The sequence below is a fragment of the Onychostoma macrolepis genome, chromosome 21 (assembly GCF_012432095.1).
Source record: "Onychostoma macrolepis isolate SWU-2019 chromosome 21, ASM1243209v1, whole genome shotgun sequence".
Taxonomy (NCBI): domain Eukaryota; kingdom Metazoa; phylum Chordata; class Actinopteri; order Cypriniformes; family Cyprinidae; genus Onychostoma; species Onychostoma macrolepis.
The window spans coordinates 25,632,548-25,655,196 of record NC_081175.1 but is presented as its reverse complement, the minus strand read 5'-3'; the positions used below and the strand labels follow the sequence as shown (position 1 = coordinate 25,655,196).

At 33.0% G+C, this 22,649-nt stretch overlaps 3 protein-coding genes across 3 annotated transcripts; 2 read left to right on the top strand and 1 right to left on the bottom strand.

The window, feature by feature from the left end:
- Positions 1–2: 2 nt before the first annotated feature.
- Positions 3–3,122, bottom strand: rpl35 (ribosomal protein L35). The gene is made up of 4 exons (XM_058757134.1): positions 2,979–3,122; positions 2,239–2,375; positions 1,402–1,483; positions 3–203 (listed from the first exon to the last, which is right to left on the bottom strand). Exons 1-4 carry the CDS (start codon positions 2,979–2,981, stop codon positions 54–56), a joined length of 372 nt encoding a protein of 123 aa, XP_058613117.1. The 5' UTR covers positions 2,982–3,122; the 3' UTR covers positions 3–53.
- Positions 3,123–3,386: 264 nt separating this feature from the next.
- On the top strand, positions 3,387–4,262 carry LOC131528165 (cytochrome b-c1 complex subunit 9). Its single transcript, XM_058757135.1, has 2 exons — positions 3,387–3,585; positions 3,947–4,262. The coding sequence occupies exons 1-2, from the start codon at positions 3,445–3,447 to the stop codon at positions 3,995–3,997; spliced, it is 192 nt and encodes a 63-aa protein (XP_058613118.1). The 5' UTR covers positions 3,387–3,444; the 3' UTR covers positions 3,998–4,262.
- Positions 4,263–7,262: 3,000 nt separating this feature from the next.
- On the top strand, positions 7,263–22,426 carry prodha (proline dehydrogenase (oxidase) 1a). Its single transcript, XM_058758704.1, has 14 exons — positions 7,263–8,068; positions 8,570–8,778; positions 11,046–11,080; positions 13,370–13,519; positions 13,721–13,785; positions 13,870–13,986; positions 14,861–14,940; positions 15,102–15,183; positions 15,261–15,353; positions 17,512–17,658; positions 19,092–19,267; positions 20,763–20,861; positions 20,948–21,036; positions 21,119–22,426. The coding sequence occupies exons 1-14, from the start codon at positions 7,739–7,741 to the stop codon at positions 21,307–21,309; spliced, it is 1,863 nt and encodes a 620-aa protein (XP_058614687.1). The 5' UTR covers positions 7,263–7,738; the 3' UTR covers positions 21,310–22,426.
- The last annotated feature ends 223 nt before the right edge of the window (positions 22,427–22,649 follow it).

Sequence of the window (22,649 nt, the reverse complement as noted above, 5' to 3'; positions counted from 1 at the left end):
TCTTGATTTCAGGGTGGGGTGTTTATTTTTCAGCAAACAACAACAGTACAGCCTCAAGCCTTGACTGCGAATTTGCGGATGGAGTAGAGGCGGGACTTCCTCTGCATCTTCTTGGTCATCAGGTTCTGCTCGTGTTTTGTCAGCAGACGACGGATGGCACGCGTCTTCTTGGGCCTCAGGTCCAAAGGCTTGTACTTCTTACCCTGAAAACAAAAAGAACGGGGCTGTTAGAATCAACAAGCGGACAATACAGGAAGCAGCTGGAAGAGAACAGGAAGTGTTGAGATTGATCAGAAATAAACATTCATTGAATCAACACACCTGCTGTAAAACCTTCCATAAATTAAAAAAAAATTAAAGTACATGGACCCTTTCCACAGTTAACAAATCTAAATCTATAAAAACGTTATTACACTACACTTTTTATAGTGCATTTTACATTTAAAATTGTTATTTAAATTTACATTTTTTTATGTACATTTAGAACACTATACTTTGCATTATATTACCCTTGGCACTTCATTTCAGAAAACAAGTTAATGCTGTGTTACTAATGAAGCCGAGGAAGTGACAGCAAATTTAACATCTCCAAATAGAAATGCTCATAGAAAAACTTACTGTAGATTTTCTCTTTCTATTATAAGTGGGAATACAAAAATTATACTTTGTAAATTCCATTCAAATGACTTTTGCTTCTGAGAAATCCAGAAATATGAAAAAGGGTCGACTGAAGCGTTGAAGGGATCAATATACCAAACATCAATTAAATATAATAAAATTGATGACAGGTAATATAAATGAGAATGAAAAAAATATATAAATATATACTTTAAAAAAAAAACAAACAAAAAAAAAACTAGGTGTTAAATTAATAAACTACTACATTATAAAGTATTGACATACATTTCCAAGACAAAGTAACTGGGTTGTCCAGTAAACGGTCTTTTCAATTTGGACTACAGCTTTAGTTCAATAAATGATAGGAGACAAAGGTGTTGTCGGCTGCTCACAGCAGATGAGTGTCATTTAAAGACTCCGCCGTGAACAGTCATAATTCTTTAGCAAGAGAATATTCACACTAGCTCCACTTCAGCAGGAGGAGTGCTGGGTGATCGCCTTGCTGGAGTAGTTTGTGTCTTATAACAGTGCATGTTGCCTGAATACAATAATGAATGTAACAGGACACTAATGGCCATTACAGCTTCCCACTTCAACACAAACACTGCCGTTTATGCAACTCGATCAAACTCTCCTAAGTGCATTTGTTCTAAAAGAAAGTTTGTCTCAAGTTCGTTCGAACAAACTTACACCATCTTTACACCATCTAAAAATGACTTCAAGGTGTTACACAAGAGTCTCTTGTGTGCGTGTATGAATTCATTTCAGTGGCGTTAAGCTGACCTTGTAAAACTTCCTCAGATTCTCCTTCTGTGTCTGGTTGATGACTGTGAGAACTCTGGCGATGGACTTGCGGACAACGCGGCTGAAAAGAGAGGAAATAAACATTAGAATGATGCTTTCCATTTAATTCAATTAACTCCAGAGTTCAATTTTTGGCAAACTCAAAATAAATAAGGCTGAAAACTATTTCAAAACATGTTTTGAATATGGAACAGATACACAAACAGGGTTTCTGCAGGTTTTATAAAGGTAAACTTAAGACTTTGTAATGTCCTTCCCCAGCATTTATCTTGTTTTCCAAAGCAAATGTATAAAGTTTCTCACATCAAAATGCATTTACTTAAAGTAAAATGGCATAAAACAGTTTTATTTTCTGATAAAACTGATCAAGAATGAGTTTACACCGGAAACAAAAAAAGTTCAGAGGGAAATGGCTCACACCCCATTATAAACTGCTCATCTTAGCTTAGTTTTCTAACTCGTTCTTGATAGATTTAAAGATGTTTGTATATTTGTACCAAAAAAAAAAAAGAGGAAATGCATGCAACATTTTGTGCCACAACTAGAATTTAGGACTTTCCACTCTGATTAATTGACTTATAGAAGGGCTAATGAAGACTTTAAGACCTGGAGAAATTGTGTGAATACTGAACGTCCTTGTTCTTGGATCAGAATACACTAAAGAACAAAATACACACACGCATTCCCATCACAAAGCTCGCATTGAAACAGAAGGGGCCCCAAATCATTGTTCTTCCTTTACAGTGCATTCAGGCCTCCAATAATGCTGATGTTTGCTGAACAGACGAACACAACCAGCTCCATCCCATCACTCACATCTTGGAGAGTTTGGATGCAGCTCCACCGGTAACCTTGGCAACGCGGAGCTGGGAAAGTTCCACCTTCAGATCATCCAGCTGCTTCAGCAGCTCCTCCTTTTTCTTTCCACGCAGGTCTCTGGCCTTGATCTTTGCCTACAAACACACAGCATTCATTAGCATTTAATCACATCAAACCATTTATGTGTTAATAAAAGATAGCTTTTATAGAGACTCCTAGAACTGTGAATACGTATCAAAAGCATACAGATGCATAGTTATTGAAGTTCAGTTCCCTTCATGAACAATTACCTACTAATAATGTCAGAGGTTTCTGATGTTAATGCTTTGGAAACGCATGTCAGCTCGCACTCAACTCGTTCCGCCTAAACAAACAGGTTATAACAAGCTGTCGTTTAAGTGTGTTTTCATGGCTGTTGACTGCTGAAAGCCACAATATCCCAAAACAGTTCTATAATATTAACTTTACGCATTTATGAATGCAGCTTTACAGCGGTTTTAAATCGCACGCTACGCTAACAGACTAAACAGCACAGACCACCGCTAAACTTCAGTTAGCTTCGAGCAGTCATCGTTTCATCACTCAAAACTCACTTTATTTCAAAGTCATCTTTTTAAATACTGGGCTCAAACTCTAGCGCACAACTCGAGGTGTATTTAAAACTCTTCCTCAGGGTCGTTAAACATGGATAATACACAGGATTGATTCAGATTGCTCGGTTTCGTTAAAATCCTCACCATTTTTCTCGACGGCTGCCACAAGAAAGGAAGTTGTGCCGGTCACGTGAGAAAATCTACCGGGTTACGGAAGAAACTAAATGGGTGCGCAAAGGGGGCAGGAATATTCCATTCCCTTCTTAAAGAGGGTGCCTAATTACATAATTGATTAAATTACGACATTATTACCCTCAAATGTAAAATATTTAGAAGTAAATTATATGGTAATACAGGAAATATGCTAATTTACAATGTCAGTTGTCTGTTACAAACCAATTCAGAAGATAATTGTACATATTTAAATATGTTTACGTTTGCGTAAAAAATAAATATAAACATAAAAATAAATACATTTGAAATGTATTCGCTTTATTTTAAAAAGTATTTCTCTTAAATAAAGATTTTAATGGAATAGCCTCATTGGTCGAGGGATTTGATAGACAGCTCATCGCTCCGCCCACTCTTCCGGAAGACTCCATTGACCATCATGGCGCTCGCAAGAAGTGTCTACAATCTGCTCTTCAGAAGAACGTCAACTTTCGCCATCACCATCATGGTGGGAGCTGTTATCTTCGAGAGGGTGTTTGATCAGGCTGGAGAAGCGGTATTTGATAACCTAAACCGAGGGGTAAGTTATTTTTCGGCTGAATTCGGTTGATTTCTTCTTGACCCGCCGGTAGACTGACCTTGATTAGCCTGCTAGCTAACTGCAACTAAACATGCAAATATAGGACAAACTCGAGACTAAAAAAGACATACAGGAGTGTTATATTTATATGTGTGCTTATAATAATCTCATTTTATATCAACAGTTTAATGGGATTTGAACACAACATTGTAATGCTATGAAATCAGTGTAGAGCTCAACTAATTTATATTTTCTGTTCAATCTGAGTATAAACTATAGTATTATAATAATAATAATATATCTGTGATGTGCTTTGCTCACCCTGTGTGCTGTCATCTAATCGTTTATCTTCTTTTTGTAGAAACTCTGGAAACACATCAAACACAATTATGAGCAGAAGGATGAAGAATAAGGATGCAGCTGGAGGAGCGTTCATTCTACCATCATCCCGTTTCCTGATGTGACCCTGGTGGATGGTCCGCTGGCTTTTGCTGCGTCCTCTGGCCGCCGTGTTTCATCTTCCAGCCGGATTGTCCTGGGGACATAGACAGAGACTGATCACAGAACCCTGATAAAATGTCACGTGACCACCTGTTATTGTGCGATACGTCACATACTTCATTATTTTAAATGTGTTGCTAACTTAATTGTGTATGAATAAACCCAATGACTCAGAATCGTTTAAACCTGGTGGTTCTTTTGTGTGCAGTGCAATTTCAGGTGATGTTTGATTACATGTAGATTACAAGTTAGTTTTTAGTAGTTTAGTCGTTTTTTCGTTTTTTCTTTTCATGGAAATCAGTGAAATCCAAAGTCTTTTTTTTTTTCTTTTTTTTTTGTTATTTCCTGAACCCTACAAAATACGAGTGCTAAATCTGTTCATTCAAGAGACTGGCATTTATAACTAATTAATTAATTTTTTCTGTTATTTTGATAAACCTGCTTGTTTTCAAACAGAAACTAGCAAAATTGATATATTTCATTAACTATTTATTTTGTGATTTCAACAATTACAAGAAGTGTATGTTCTTCAGTTAAAAACAGTTATCAAGGGAGATTTTTGTGTTTAACTATTTTAAATTATTGTAGTGAATACAATATATTTCAGTTAAAGTTTTATTTTACTATTATTTTTTTTATTATATAGACAAAATGATTTTCAGTTTACATTTTGATTTTATGTGGTTCTCAACTTTTTCCTCAACCAGTTATAGGCTGCTTCTAGTATTTTTGATGTAAGCATGATGAAAGTCATCAATTTCATATATTTATATACTAAATTAACCACAATTCATTTTTCAATATTGCAGAAGTTACAAGAACTGTATGTTATTAGATAAAAACACTCTTTATTGAGGGGGAAAGTATTTGTACTTTCTTTTATTATTTACTATTTTAATTGTATTATTGTATTAAGAATAAGAAAATGTGTGTTTTAGCATTTTTATTATAGTTATGTCATTTTAATACATTAATAATAATGTAAAACATTATTATTAATGTATTAAAATGTTTATTGTAATATAAAGTTCATTAGGCAGATCTAGTGTAATTGAGACACATAGGCTGTGCTGTAATGTTGTTGTCCAGCAGAGGGCAGTATCGATGTGCTCATCCGAGGTCAGTCTGTTACAGATCAGATTAAATAGAAGATACCGTTTTAAAAGGCTTTTGCTCAAAACAAGCTTTGGAAATATCAAAAATATTAAAGTAATTTGCTGGGAAGAAAGGGGTGAAAGTAGTTGCGAATAGTGGCAAATGTGGTTTCTAAGTCTCATCAAGCCATCAATTTAAAGACTGAAAAGCTAAAGTTTATTTTTAATGTACTTCTTCACAGAAAGTGGCAGTTTTGAGGTAGACTGACCACTTGGTGTCACTTTTATTGTCATTATTGCATCTATTTGTTCAAACACTTGCACAGACATTAGAAGTTGCTGCACTAGGCACAGTGAGGTTAGAAAACTCATTCAGTAACATCAAAGTGAATAATGATCTCATATCTTTGAATGTGATTGAATACGTGAGCAGTACCGAGCATCTTTTCTGTGCACAGACAAGTAAAACCACATTCACTGCTGTTGGGTCAGACGATATGAACCAACACCCATATAATCCACTGAGATCAGGAGAGGGTTTGTATGACAGTCCTATTGTCTCAAGGTTCATTCACTGAATACACAAATGCTGAGTCAGTTTGACAAAAAAAAGTGAAGCTTCTGATAATACACATAGTAGGATAATACATTAACTATCACTGAAACTAAACATCTTTAAATGAATGCAGATAGTGTAAAAAGGTATCAAACAGTGTTAACATCAGAGTTATTATAGTGAACTAAAGCTTTATTTCAGCTAGTTGCTAAGGCAAAATTTATTCTAAAATGACTAAAAATAAGCTAAAAAAAAAACTAATAATAAATAGCTACTATAGGGACATATGTTAAAAAAAATAAAAAAAATAAAAAATAATAATAATAATAAAAATGACAAAACAGAATTGCTAAAATAAAATAAAAAAAATGAAAAAAGAAAATATTAAAATAAAATCTAATTTTAAAAATATTAACAAAAACTTTAATAGTATTTCACTGGGGTTCAGGAAAGTCATATAGCAAAGGTTTATGTTTTGTGGTCATGACTTCCAATGGACAAACACAATAATCAATCCAATGAGTCATTCAGAAAATCATTGGCTGTGTAACTTCATATTGATTATATCTTCAGTACTTGAGTCAACGACCTCAAACTAGAGTATTTGGTAACAGAAGCACTTTTTCTTTGGGAAAATCAGCATAACTGGCAGAAAGCAGTGATTTTACTGTTGCTATAATTTTTTTTATTGATTATCGACCTTACTGACACAAGGCCATTTTATTGTTTTGCATTGTTTACCAAAACAGGCAACTTAATCTTAGCTTATAGAAGGCAGAAACTCTAAAATGACCTGGATAATATCATTGACACCAAATTAGTCTATAATGGCCAGGGTGACTGAAAACAAAATGCTGGACTGTTCTGAAGTGACAAGCGATGGGTGGAGATCTAAATCCATCGAAAAAGCAATAGAGAGAGCAGAAAACAGCAGCTGGATTACATGCAAGATAAGAGCACTTTGTAAAAAGAAGAGCGGGTGAATCTACTGAGGTATGGAAATGTCATTAATCATATTGGAATAATCATATTACATTTTACAAAGGTTGTGCCTCCAAATATGGTATATATATATATATACCAGTCAGTGTTGTTTTAGTATTAAAATATAATACATTTTTTCATTAATATTTTAAATGAACCCATATTTTTCAATTTTAATTTTATGTTTGTTTAATTTTTAGTAATTTTGTTATGTACTTTCGTAATTTTATTTTATTATTTTTTTTTTTTTTAAATATTACTATTTAGGGTTAATTTTGTTTTATTTCAGTATTTAGTTTTAGTTTTTATCTATTTCCAGTTAATAATTTTAGTGCTCCAAACTTATTTCTTATATCTAGTTTTTATCTAATATTTATATTTTATTTTAATTCAGCTTGATTTAATTGTTTTTAATAGTTTTAGTTAACAATAATAACACATTTGGATACCAAAAATATTTAAATGAATGGACCAAATTTGCTTTATTTATCTATGCATTATTTTATATTAAGCTTCCCTTTCTTTTATATTATTATTAAGAAAATCCATCAGGTGTTTAGTTTTTATTTACTTATGTATTGCAAAGAAGAAACAGCACTACATTTGAAGCTTTGAGGGGAACATTTGAAGGGGAAAAAAGAAAGTGGTAAACCCTCAGAAAAAAAGATTAGTTCATAAAAATGTGTTCATAGCAATGAGATTTTACAGTGTGGGAAATTTCAGACATCAATTTAGGCAAAGTGTTCTTGTGCATGAAAAATTTGCAATGCAAAACAAATATCAGGTGTTTAGTACAAGTAACTTTAGAATAGGCAATGCAGTGACGCAATGAGAAAGTGCGGTGCGTCACAGATGGTGAGCCAATCACAACTCATTGCGCTGCCATACATCTGCATATATTAAGCGCGCTTAATGACCCTCCAGTCAGGGGTGTTTCCATCTCATTCATCTAGAAACCGCCATCGTTAGAAGAAGCACTGGTATATTTCCTTTGTCATATCTACCTAACTTCATAAACATGTCTTACTGTAAAGTTATACCCGCTGTGACCAGAGTAAAACCGGCTCATTTGTTTGGCGTGAGACTGCGCTCCACAGCAGCAGCATCCACGCAGCGCAAAGAGCTGAAGTCGGAAGACGCGTCGCTGGATCCGTCCTGCACCGTGGTGGAGAAGCCCTGCGATGTGGATCTCATCAGCGGCAAAGCGCACTCGGAGCGCCGGAGGATCTCCATCGACTTCGACAACACGCGAGAAGCCTACAAGAGCAAAGACACGCTGGAGCTCCTCAGGAGTCTGCTGGTCTTCAAACTCTGCACCTCTGACTTCCTGGTTGACAAAAATAAAGAGGCGAGTTACTTTTGATTTTTCAAAAAGTTAGGATTTTTTGATGTTATTTGAATGCACAAATTAAAATAATTTGGTTAATTTTATTCTTTTTTTTTTTTTTTTTTAATAAATCTATCTATCTGTCTGTCTGTCTGTTATTCATCTATTTATATAATGTATGTGATAATATATAGAGAAATTTTATATATGATAATCACATACATTATGTATATTTGTATACACACGTATGCATACTTATGTGTATGTTTATATGTATTTTAAAAATTATATTTATACTAATTTTATTATTAAATAAAAAAAATAAAACAAAATAAAAAAAGAAACAACTATTTTATATACACACACACAATATTGTGGGTATATGTATGTATGTGTGTGTATGTATGTATATGTGTATATATATGTGTGTGCATATATATATGTATGTATGTATGTATGTATGTATGTATGTGTCTCTCTCTCGTTTAATTTACATTATATTCCTCAATTTTCCTTCCACAGTTGATGGACCTCAGCAAGAAGGTTCTTGGCCAGCGGCTCTTCGAGAAACTGATGAAAATGACCTTCTACGGCCAGTTTGTGGCGGGCGAGGACCAGAACGCCATCAAACCTCTGATCGAGAAGAACCAGGCGTTTGGCGTGGGTTCAGTTCTGGACTACAGCGTGGAGGAGGATCTGACTCAAGAAGAAGCTGAGAAGAAGGAGATGGAGTGAGTATGAACCCAAGACCTTGTTTTCCTTTCCTCCGTCCTACGCAGAGAGCAAAAGGTGCATGACATTGAATTCCAGCCAGAGTTTTGACTCGTCTGTGTCACTGAATCCATGTCACGCTCCTGGCTGCACTAGTGGAAACAGTCTCCCATTACCTTCTTCCCTATTGGTCAGTTTCAGCCAAGGCCCACCACCTGATTGGCTGAAAAAGGGAGGTGTTTTATCCTTCTCCCTCACAGAATGCAGTCACATGAGGCTGAGCAAGGAAACCCAGGCCAGTGTGTTGCGTAACTCAAAGCCTGTCACGAGCAGTCGACATTTGAAGGTTTGGTGCAGATAGCCAGCACTGTTTAGATGAGGTTAATTCTTTATTTAGGAATAATTTGTGAGCTGCTAGTTCAATACATTTCTTTTAGGATTCATTTAGGTTATAAAAGCACAAAAGGGAAGCTTGTTTCATCCCACTCCTGCTAGGAATGTGCTTTCATTTTGTTCAATGAAAAAAGCCAAATTGCTGAATAACAACACACAAACACACACACACACACACACACACACACTGCAAATGTTATGTAAGGTGTTTTGGGTTAGATTAGATCTGGTATTCAGTTAAAATATTCTCTCAGGGCATTACATCTTGTATTACAATGATAATATATTCAAAAACAATATATTATTTTCTGTAATAAATCGTTGGGCTGCTGAGAACATTTTACAGCCTGTGGTTTCTGAAACAGACATGAAACCATACTCCAGTAAAAACAGTTAAAACATGCAATCAGCTTCAGGGCAATAAAAGTTGATTGCTTTAGACTAGTCATTTTCATCTTTATAAACCATGCATCATTACATATACTACTACTACTCATAGCTGAGCTTAGAGGTCTATTTAAGGTTAAGGCAAACCTCTATCTGTAAGTATAATCTGTACTGTTCTGTTGTGCTACATACATGAATGATTTCTTAAATCATGTGACTTATTGAAATGGTATCTGGAATGACTTTCATGTGACTTATCTTATGTATTGTGGTTTATTGAGGTATATATTTCCACTTTGATGAGAATTTCGTCAGATGTTTTTACCCTGTAAAGCCTGACCTATGCAATAGTGGTCAGGAAAATGATTGAACCTTTAATTGTATGGCTTATTTAGTATGATATAGAGCTTATTATCAAGGAAGAAAAAACTGCTCAATTTTAATCAAACTGCAAAGAAAATTGCAAAATTGCAATTTGGTGCAGATGCTGATATTTATATGTTCAAAAAAAGGAAGATGAGATCTTTATAACAGATTCTTACATAAAATACATATAATACATCAAAAAAAAAAGCTACTCCAGTAAAGTTGCTTCAGTCCAGTAAATGTTCATCTGGAAATATTACTAACAATATAAAAGTTATTCTTATGTTTACTTTATAAAAATCATTAAAGATTTCACAGTTAAAAACACATGCACCTGAGGCAGCACGATTTAATAAAAGGCCTTTAAAAGTTGCATATCAAATATGATACAGGCTTTATAGAGTTAAAAAACAAATATTTACAAAACAATAAATATTGCAGGAAAAACCCTAAAAAGCAAGGTATTACTTATTAGACCTGCTAGACACTTTTGTCTCTATATTAAAAATATCAATTTTTGCAAGCAGCATTTTAATGGTTCATCATAGTTCATGAGCGCATGTTGCAGTATGAACGCTTGCAACCCCATGTCTTGTTTGTACAGAAGGTCGGGTCAAATACTTGACATACTTATCATTCACATGCTTCAACTTTGAGCTTTCGCATTAGAGCGTTCCCACTTTCAGTTCTTTGCTTGGCGCCAATTTGCGTTGGATCATTTTAATTTCCCTCACAGCCAGACTGGAAACAAAGAGAGGCAAAAAAAAACTTTAAAAAAAAAAAATTCTAAACAAGAATGTTCATCCTCCTTTAAATTTCTAAGCTGCTCTGAAATTGATTTGATATTGATTCAGTCTATTGACTGAGACTCGTGTTGCAAAGTGAGTGTGCCTGAAAGCGTTTGGTTCCCGGCCGAGTGCAGAATATTGTGTTGTGTGTGTCTCTGGCAGAGTGTTCAGTGTGTGTTGCATCATTTAATGGCCCCCGCCCCCAGTGAATTTATCACCTATTTTAGCAAGGTTTAGAGGAGCTCACATGTAAAATGTCCTTGTTTAAAGGTGACATGTTTGCAGAAACTTGAACTAGCATCAATAAAGCACAGCTTTCCACTTGATCATATCCTTTTCTCCTTGTTTTTCAGCTCCTGTGTTTCTGAGGCTGAGAAAGAGAGTCGTGGTAAGTGCAATAAATGGCACTAAAATCAAAATATTTAAACTAAATGTGGATATTTGAAAACTAGACAATCACACAACGTGGTTTTATTACTGTTTTTAAATAAATCTGGCTGTGTGATCATAATAACTGTAAAATTAATTCCTGAGTCAGTTCAGTGCATTACACAGTGTTACTAAATAAAGTTTTTGTTTTATTTTGTTTTATTTATTTTTATTTTGTCCTCTCTATTGTTTTAATTAGTGTTTCTGTTTTTTTCCCTTGTAGTTTTTATGTCTTTTTTTTTTTTTTATTTTACTTTGTGCTGTTTTTAATTTTCCTTTGTTTATATTAGTGCTGTCAAACGATTAATCGTGATTAATTGCATCAAAAATAAAAGTTTTATGTATATATAAATACACTCACATACAGTATATATTTTGATTATATTATATATAAATATATTTCATATACAAACAAAGTGTATTTTTCTTATATATACATGCTTGTGTTTATATATGTATATAAAATAAATATACACAGTATACACATTATGTAAACAACTTTTATTTTGTATGCGATTAATCGTTTGGCAGCATTAGTTTATATATGATTTTATGCATATTATTAAACTTTTAGTTTTTAGTTTATGTTGTGTTTCATCTTTATGAATCTGATAATGTTGGTAGTAGTTTTTAAAGCATTTACTATAGTAAACATTTGTTTTGTTTTATTTTCAGTGGACAGCAGTGCATGCTTGCTTAAGGACAATGAGTGTACTGTGTACTTTTTTATTTCAGGGCATTAGCATTGAGGCTGGAAGGGTGTTGGTAGTACTGCCTTGAGATTCATCGGGCTGGGTTTTTGTAAGGTTAGCAGTGTCTCCTCAGGGACCGTGAAGCGTGTTGACTCAGTCATTGAGGCTGAAATAGCCTGCTGTATGTGTGTTAGGGGCTCTAGCTCTAGCTCTAGACTCGCTCAGACTGGTTAAAGCTGGTTTAACCGTGGGCTCTCCTGGTGAAGGGGCTGAAATTAACTTTGCAAGCTCATGTTTTTCAAGTCTGTGGGGTGTTCTGTATCTCAGACCTTTCCTCTATAAGGGATTATGAAAAGTAATGCAGTGCAAGCAAGGTTTTGGCCACAGCCATCATGCTGCAAAAAGCTGTTCAGCATTTATGCAACCATTTTTAAATTTTAAATGTGCATGATATTTCTATTAAGGTCAACATGAAATTAAAATTGGCCCTATTTTCTTTTTAACCCTTGTGCTCTGCTAATTTGGTGGTCCCAACCAAAAAAACGACCGGCCTTTTAAAATTCCTCATAAATTTCAGTTGTGCTATATTATTACCAAATCTTCATTTCAATCTCTTTGTCAGCTTGTTTTCGTTCAGTTCGCACATGTTTTGTATTTGAGTTTGAAACTAATTCACTGTCGGCCTTGTTGCTCTGAGCTTATGCATCTCAGTTTTTGAGTGAAAAAAAAGTATTTGGCAACATTCACTCAAACTGAAGTGCATAAGCTCAGATCTGTGCTAATTGACGGAAAACAAGTTAAGAAGATTAAATCCCATATTTGGTAATAATATAGCATGCCAAGAAATTTACAAGCAATTTTTTTGTAGGCAGGACATTTTTGACTGAGAACATCACAGGTGGAATAAAGTGATTAGAGAAATCCCTAAAAAGTACAAAAATTAAAACTAATTATATTTATTAAAAATTAGTGCTGTTAAACGATTAATCGCATCCAAAATAAAAGTTTTTGTTTACATAATATATGTGTGTATACTGTGTATATTTATTATGTATGTATAAATACAAACACATGCATGTATATATTTATGAATAATGTGCTATGTTTATATGTTAAATATATTTATATAAGAATATAAATAAATACGTGTCAATATTTTCAAAATATTTACTGTATGTGTGTGTATTTATATATACATACATGTATTCTGAAAACAAAAGCTTTTATTTTGGATGTGATTAATCGTCTGACAGCACTATTAAAACTAAAAATAAAAAGGTGTACATAAATAAGAGAAATTTCATCAAGACCAAAGAAGAAATTATCAGAACACAAGTTATGCACAAAAATACATTGATTATGGAACTAAATAGGCAAGTTGATAAATCATAATTACACTTTAAATTCAAATTCTATCTTTTCCATTGACTAAGATTCTGACAGCTTTTTGCAGCGTGATCTGACAGAAATTTACTGTGAAAACCGTCTTAAAACCGAGGGTTGTCTCTGAATCAGTATCTCAGAAGTTGACTGTGATTTCTAAAATTCATATTCAGGTATGGATCATCGTGAGAAGAAGTATAAAGCTCATCGTCAGTTCGGAGATCGGCGTGGAGGAGTGATCAGCGCTCGTACGTATTTCTACGCAGACGAGGCCAAGTGTGACCATCACATGGAGACTTTCATCAACTGCATCAAAGCTTCCGGTGAGCGGAATATTATTATGAATAACTACACTGGGAGAAAAAAAAAAAAAAAGGTTTTTGGAGTACGGTTTACCAGAAAATACTATTTCCGGTTTTCTACTTCAGTATTTCATGTTGTTTAATTCAATGCAATACTTGTGATTTCTTAGCAATATCTGAGTGAAACACCAAGTTTCTACTTTTACTGTAATTGTGTTGTAGCTGGAAGCTCTGTGGATGGATTCTCAGCCATTAAGATGACGGCACTGGGCCGGCCGCAGTTCCTGGTAACTCCTTTTCTCACTCTCGCTCAAGTTTCTGTGAAGTAAGATTATGTCTGTGTGATTCATCTCGTTTGATTTTTCCTAAAGCTGCAGTTCTCCGAGGTGCTGGTGAAGTGGAGGAGGTTCTTCAGTCTGTTGGCGGCTCATCAGGGGATGGACGGCATGGCGATACTTGAGCAGAAGCTGGAGCTCGAACAACTGCAGGTTTGTGCTTTTCACTCGAAGTCTCTGGTTATAATGCATATGAAAAGTAGATGATTGACAGGGTTTGGGATGTTATTGTTTTAGTGTGGTCAATATTTAATTTGCTTTCATTCACAAAACATTGCAATGCATTTCAGTTCTGTAATTACATTTCAAAATGGATTTATATTATTATTCAGCAGGAAATGATGTGGGGCTTGGTTTAAGAAAATGAAATTTGTATTTTATAAAAACAACCTGATATATGGGGTCTATTCTGATTTTTGATGTCGTATTTAGGACAGTTAACAATTAAAGACAAATGTGTACTTATGTGTTTATAAAAAAAAAAAAAGGCTTAATATAATTAAATAAAAATGTAAAAATAATAATAATGAGTTTGTGTATAGTAGTTATTTTTGAAGAAATTAATACGTTTACTCAGAAATGATGCATTCAGTTGATGAAATTAAAAATTTAAATAAATTCTGTTCTTTATAATAAATGCTGTATGAAGCAGCACTGATGTTTTCAATGTTATAATAATCAGAAATGTATCTTGAGCAGCAAATCAGCATATTAGAATGATTTCTGAAGGATCATGTGACCCTGAAGACTGAAGTAATGATGCTGAAAATTCAGCTTTGATCACAGAAATAAATTACATTTAAAAAAAATTTTTTAAATGGAAAACAGTTCGTTTGAATTGTAATAATATTTCACAATATTACTGTATTTTTAATCAAATAAATGCACTCTTTGGTGAGCAGAAGAGACTTCTTTCAAAAACATTAAAAAACATCTTACCGACCCCAAATCTTTAATGGTATATTCATTTAAAAATAACTAAACTACATTTTATATATAACATTCTCTCTCTTTTTTTTACCTGCAGGACAGTTTGATCAAACTGGGAGTTGGTGCAAAATCAGACATTGAGAACTGGTTTACTGGAGAGAAACTGGGTTCATCAGGGTAAAACTCCTCCACTGTCACTTAAGCTTACTTTCCCAGTCCCTAAAGTTCATTACACCCATTACAGATCTCTACTTTTTACACTTCAACTGACTCTATATACAGTAAACCAAGCTAGACCTATGTGTGTTTTGACCAATGTTTCTGTTTTGTTCTTGCAGAACCATTGATCTGTTGGACTGGAACAGCCTCATCAATGACACTACCAAGATCTCCAACCTGCTGGTGGTGCCCAACATGGAGGTACAGTAACACACACACACACACACACACACACACAAACGCTGCTTGGCTCATACGAATGCTTTTTGGACATACAGACAGGTCACCTGGAGCCTCTGTTGAGCAAATTCACTGATGAAGAGGAGAAACAGATGAAGAGGATGCTACAGAGAATGGACGTCCTCGCCAAGGTATTTCACCAAACTCAACAAACATTAACATTTAAAATTAGTTTAAAAGTTATTCTGTTAAATAAATGACGACAGAAATCAGATGGTAATTTTTGAAACTCGGAAACAGTCCATTGACTAGACTGCATTTTTCAGATTTTTAAAATTATGAATTTATATGAAATTAAAAATAATTATAATTGAATTAAGAAAAGATGAAAAGTGCAAATTTTAATTAGAATTTAATAGTTAAAAATAAAAATACAATATGTATATATTTACAATGACTAAATGATATAATTAAAGTAATTTATATTTAATAAATTTAAAAATTAAATGTACCATATGTATGTATTTTTTACATTTTTAAATGATTACATTTTTTTTAAATAAATTAATAGTTCAAATAATTTTAAATTTAATTAAAACATCTTAAAAATATGTATTTCATAATTAAAAAAAAAAAAATCTGTTAAAAAGATATTCTGTAAATGCTGATAGGTAAATGACCTTAGATTTGTTGGACTGTTTTATTGTGACCTGGCACATGAAGAGGTTGCAAAAGATCTAAAATTGACAAACGTTACGCCAGAAATCAGCCGGTAAGGGTTGGTTTTTCCACTCTGCGTGTGTGTCTGTGTGCATTTGATGTTTGACATTACTCTCTGAGTGACTTGACCCTGATCAGCCATTAACCAAATACTTTTCTTACTACATTTCACGGTTTGACGCAAGAGCGTCTCATTTTCCCTCTCGTTTGTGTTTGCACATCTGTGCTTGATCAAGGAGGCTTTGGCAGATAAACCCTTGTTAGAAGCAGTTGGAAAAGTATTGCTCAGTACTTTTTAACCTTGACTGCTGTGACGTTTCACTTTGATGGTCCAGTTTATGCATTGAATAGCACAGGAATGTAATCAGGTGGATGATAAAACAAAGCCACAATAAAAATAAAAAAAGCACACAATCAGTTTGTTTTAACCTCTCGTTGCTCAGGAAGTTTTTAAAATGCCTGTTCTCAGCGTCACAAGACTGACTTCTTATCTTCTGTGAGATAAACACACTACACACTGATGTGTAAGAAAAATGCTCTATAGAGAGAAATGGTTTTAAAAAAACAAAACGATGTCAAACTCAAGGAAGCTACAGATAACTAAATTCAAACAAGTTATGATCTTTATCTCCATAAAGACAGACTGCAGATGGGAGATAAATTGTACATTTGAATGTCTAAACGAAAGTGTTTTTATCTCTGCGAATGCTGAGGTCATTTATCTAAAGCATTTCAGCCTATGAATACTTGAAACTCTGAAACAGTCCACGGAATAGACCTGTAAAGATCATAATGCTTTTTAGTGGCCAATAATATATCATCAAATTTTTTTAAATCAATTTTTTAAATATTGAATTATGTATAGTTAAAATAGCTAATGATTTTAATTTGATAAAATGTAAAATAATATAAATGTAATTTTAAAAATGTATATTCATTATTATAATATTATTATTATTTTAGTATTTATTAAATTATTGGTTATGATAATTAATAAATAGAATGTATTAATTATTAATAACTTTATTATTATTATTGAATTATATTTGTTTACAATTGTTAAATTAATAATAAGTAAATGGAATGTATTTATACGTAATATATTTTTAAAAATAATAAGCAAGATATACCAGAACCATCATAAATGTATTTATTTGTTTTTAAATTATTTTGTTTAAATTTATTAGTGTGTGTGTGTGTGTGTGTGTGTATATATCTCTCTCTCTCTCTATATATATATATATATATATATATATATATATATATATATATATATATATATATATATATATATATATATATATCTATCTTATTTAACTGTAATACATTTTACGTAAAATAAATGTGTAATACCTTTAAAAATATTAAAATAAATGGAATTGTGTGTAATTGTGTGTATATTATTTATATATAATATGTGTGTGTGTTTCAGTGTGAGAAATTAAGAGTATTATTTTGATTTGTGGCTCTCTTAGTTCCCAGTCGTAGTGGTCTATTGTTGAGCGTGACAGCAGTATTGTGGTGGAAGTAACACTGTCCTGCAGGTGGTCTGGTTATGTAACTGTTTACACTGAAGTGCATTATTACAGCTGAAAGGTATTGTATAAGCTCATGTGTGTTTGTTTCCAGCACGCTGTGGAGAACGGCGTGAGGCTGATGGTGGACGCAGAACAGACGTATTTCCAGCCGTCCATCAGCAGACTCACGCTGGAGATGCAGAGGATTTTCAACAGAGAAAAACCCAACATCTTCAACACCTACCAGTGCTACCTGAAAGTGAGTCGCTGAAACAAACACATAGTCCAGTTCCTACCAAATACACACTCTCTCACACACGCACACACACACACACACACATCCACAACCTCAAAACCTGCCGCTTCACATCACTTCCACACCCAGATTTCTCATTTATCCTGACATAATATGGATCACTAAAGGATCAGTTGTCCAAAAATAACATTGTCATTATTTGCTCATCTTCATGTTATGTCAGGCCTGTATGATTTCCTTTCTTCTGTGGAACACAAAAGGAGATGCTCGGCAAAATGTTCAGGCTGCCCCAAAAATGACATAAAAGCATCAAAAAAAAAGTCATCCATCTGACGTGTCAAATTTCAACTTAAAATTGATTTAAAGATCTGAAATTCACACAAGTGTTACGAAATTTTGAGACTCTGAAACCGTGAAATAGACTACATTTGTCTGAGTAAAGGTTATAATGGTTAATGAAAAAAGTAATTATTTTGTATATTTAAAGTAATGTAACGTAATAGTGCTAAAAGTAATTGCAATGATTTTCATAATTAAGAATAATAAAAAAGAAATTTAATAATTACAAATAAATATGCATATAAGTACAGTTTTACAGTTATTATAATTTGAATGAAAATGCAAAATAAAATGATTTAGAATATATGTAATATATATTAATGTAATATATTAGCATTTAACATTATTAACATATTAGAATTTAATATCAATTAGAATAAGTATGTTATATATATTTGTATATTTTTAAACTTTTAATAATAATAATAATAATAATACACACACATTAATAATTTTAAAAGTCTAAATTAAATAATTTATTTTTTTAAATCTACAATAAATGTAACTTTTTATTTGTACATTTTTACAGATGCTCAACAAAATGGTTACGCTGCTCCAAAAATTATATTCCAATTAAAATTTTCAGTACTTAAATTTGAAATGAGGAACTATGGAAGCCCGTTTCCGCCACTGAATATAAAATTTTTAAAAAAAAAAGGTTATTGCGACTTTCCTCAAAACTGGATTTAACTCGCAATTGCGAGTTTATATCTCACAATTCTGAGAAAAAAAGTCAGAATTGCGAGTTTGTATCACGCAATTATGAGAAAAAAAGTCCGAATTGTGAGATAAAAAGTCGCAATAACCTTTTTTAATTTTTTATTCAGTGGTGGAAACAGGCTTCCTGTAGTAATTTTTGGTGGTTCATAATTTGTAATTTACAATATTTTTTTTATTTATTTTTTTTTTATTTAAATTTTTTTTTTTTAAATCTCTAAAGTCCAGCAGTCACAGAATGAATCATGATGACAATGCTGTAATAACACTATATGGCTTTCATAAGACCTTCTGTGCATCTTTCTAATGGTTTTATGGCTCTAATCTGTTTTATTTTGTTAGTCTGTGTGTGAGTCTCATGACAAGTGCTGTGTTTGTAGGAGGCGTATGATAACGTGTCGGTGGATGTGGAGCTGTCGCGGCGGGAGGGCTGGTTCTTCGGTGCGAAGCTGGTCAGAGGAGCGTACATGTATCAGGAGAGATCCCGCGCGGCAGAGATCGGATATGAAGATCCCATCAACCCTGACTATGAGGCCACCAACAGGATGTACCACAAGTACGTGCCGAGCAATTAAAACACATCCTACAAACAGAGGAAAACATTGACAAACATGACTCTACCCTTTGGCAATGAACCGCACAGTATCATTTACAGTCGACATTTTCATAATTTGACTACTGTGCATTCATTGCTGTTAATTTTTGCTGATATGTTTTTGAAATATTGTTTAAATATATATATATATATTTTATTCTATGTAACCTATTATATGATAAAATAATATTTAAAAATATATTAGTTCCAATAAACCATTTCCCGATGGGAAGAAAATATTTGAAAATATATTGTGTAAATGTATATAAAAATTTTTAATTCTGTTACTCCACATAACCCATTATCTGATGAATATTTTGATTTTATTTCATATAGCCCATTATCTGATAAAAAGTGAATATGAAAAAAATAAATTCCATGTAACCCATTATGCATTTAAAAGCAAATATTTAAAAATATATTAATTGTTTAAAGATAAATTTGAAAATATTCCATTTTATTACACATAACCCATTATCTGATGAAAAGCAAACATTTAGAAATATTAATTGTTTAAATAACCTATTATCGTATGAAAGGTGAAAATTAAAAAAAAAAAAAAAAAAACATTTTTTTATTTTATTCCAAATAATCCATTTTCTACAGAAAAGCAAATATTTGAGAATGGTTTAAATATGCTTAAAAAACAAACAAACAAACAAAACATTAGTTCTACAAAACCCAGAATCCACTGACAAGTGAACATTTAAAAAATATTTGAATTATTTAATTGTAAATTTTATTTCATTTTTCCACATAACCCATTATACAATGAAAAGCTAGTTTTAAAATATTAATTGTTTAAAATGGTTTAAAATATATAAATTTGTTGTAAGAAATATATTAATTTATATTTATTTACTCCACATAAACCATTATCTACTGAAGAGCGAACATTGTTTATTTCCCATAACCCATTATACAATGGAAATCTAATTTCAAATTATATTAATTTTTTTAATATATACATTTTATTTGTTTTTATGTTATTCCACACAAACCAGTATCTGCTAAAAAGCAAACTTTATTTATTTATTTATTTTTTTACTTTACATTACATGTAAACCTGTAAATTCTCATGACCTGAGAATGATGAACCCTGCCCTTTGCTATTTTGCATGATGAATTGTATAATCATCTCATCTTATATAATGCACATTTTCCCAACACAATGTACCATATAATTTAGTTTCTCTCTCTTGTCTCAGATGAATACTGTATTCATTATCAAACACACCTGTTTGCCTGTGCCAAGCTTGTTTTGCCCATCAATGTCACGTTACTGTACTAACCCATAATAACCCTGTAAATATTTGCACGCACACTGTGAGGGGCATGTTTTGACTCGTTGCTACAAACAAAGGCACATACTTTAGGATTACTTTCTTTTATTCGTCTCTCTCAGTCATTGATGGATTCCTGGAAGCTTTCATTAACCCTGATCTCTGTCTCTAAGGTGTCTGGAGTACATTCTGGAGGAGATCAACCACAACAGGATGGCAAATGTCATGGTGGCGTCTCACAACGAGGACACCGTCAAATTCACACTGGAAAAGTGAGTCCAGAGCCAAAAACAGATGCGTAAAATGCATTCAGCGCGCTCAGAGATCAATTTTCGCTAACGTGTGTTCTTCTGCACAGAATGAACGAGATGAGTCTCTCTCCCACTGAGAATATGGTTTACTTCGGCCAGCTGCTGGGAATGTGCGATCAGATCAGCTTCCCGTTGGGTGAGTGGAGAGAAGAGCAGCGTGGGAAGGAGCAGGGGTCTTGATTCTGATGGTGTTGACATGTTTGTGTTTTTGTGAGCAGGTCAAGCGGGATTCCCGGTGTACAAGTATGTGCCGTACGGCCCGGTGAACGAGGTCATCCCGTACCTGTCGCGCCGAGCGCAGGAGAACCGCGGCTTCATGAAGGGTTCGCAGAGAGAGCGCAGCCTGCTGTGGAAGGAGCTGAAGCGCAGACTCTTCAGTGGACAACTGCTCTACAAACCTGTCTACTAAACCACAACATCAACATCAGCTGCATTTAACATATGGACCTCTTTCTCTACCGCAGAGCATAACCATGTTAGTGTGGAAAAATCATCTCAAAATGGACATTTTCTAGGTTTTATAGTTTGTCATCAGTGGCTGCAAAATGAACTGGAGTTAAAGACAACATGAAATTGCATTTGCAATGCCTTTAACTTCTGCAGTGTGACGTGAAACCGAAGAAAATATATATATATATATATATATATATATTCCAATGAAAAACAGACATTTACAAATATTTTGTTTTCCTATTTTATTTATCCCACACAACCCATTATCCAATTTAATATATTTTATTTTATTCAACATGACTCATTATCTGATGACATGCATAATTTAATTTTTTATATTCCACAAAACCCATTATCTGATAAAAAAGCAAATATTAAAAAAAAAAATTCTTATTGTATTTATCCCATACTACCCATTGTCTGATTTAATATAAATGGTATTATATTCTGTATAACCCATTATCCAATGAAAAGAAAACATTTAAAAAATATATTCATTTTTATTTATTTTCTAATTTTATTTATCCCACATAACCCATTTTATGTCGCCAACATAATTTATTATCTGATGAAAAGATAATTTTTAATTAATTAATTTTTTTTTTTTTGAGTCCACAAAAAATTGTCAGATGAAAAGCACACATTTGAAAATGTTTTATTTTATTAAACAGAAAGTGAAGCGAAGTTAAGTGGGAAATAATACAGGACAGGGGCCAGTTGCATAAACTTGTTAAGACTGTGTGTTAAGAACTGGTTTGATCAACTAGCAGTTAGCCAAGTGGTAATCAGTCTTATTTTTTGTATTCAATGTAGACTTATCTATGTTTTTATGTATCTACATTAAAAACATATGACCAGTCTTACAGAAATAAAAATAAATGTCTTAACTTGTAAGACTAGTATAAACCTTTTATGCAACCGGCCCCAGGACTTTAATTGGGTGAGACATGTTAAGTTATGATGTTAACTTTAGTTACATGAACAGAAAAGATAAGTTTTGTCAGATATGGACAAGTTAATAAGACTGTAAAGGGTCTGATTTCATGTTGTCTTTAAATCCACTCTTAATCATTCCACTGTGTCTCTACATCACTGTTATGTTTGGAGTAGCGTACTATCATACTACTCATACTATCATGCTACTCATTCTATGTTTACAGTATGTTCAGATACTGTATCAGACACACCACTGAACCAGTATCCGCTAGAATTTTCAATCTCAAGCCTTTTTAAAAAACGTAAAACATCTGTATTTATTTCAGAGATCACATACATCACAGTAAGATCATGTAACAA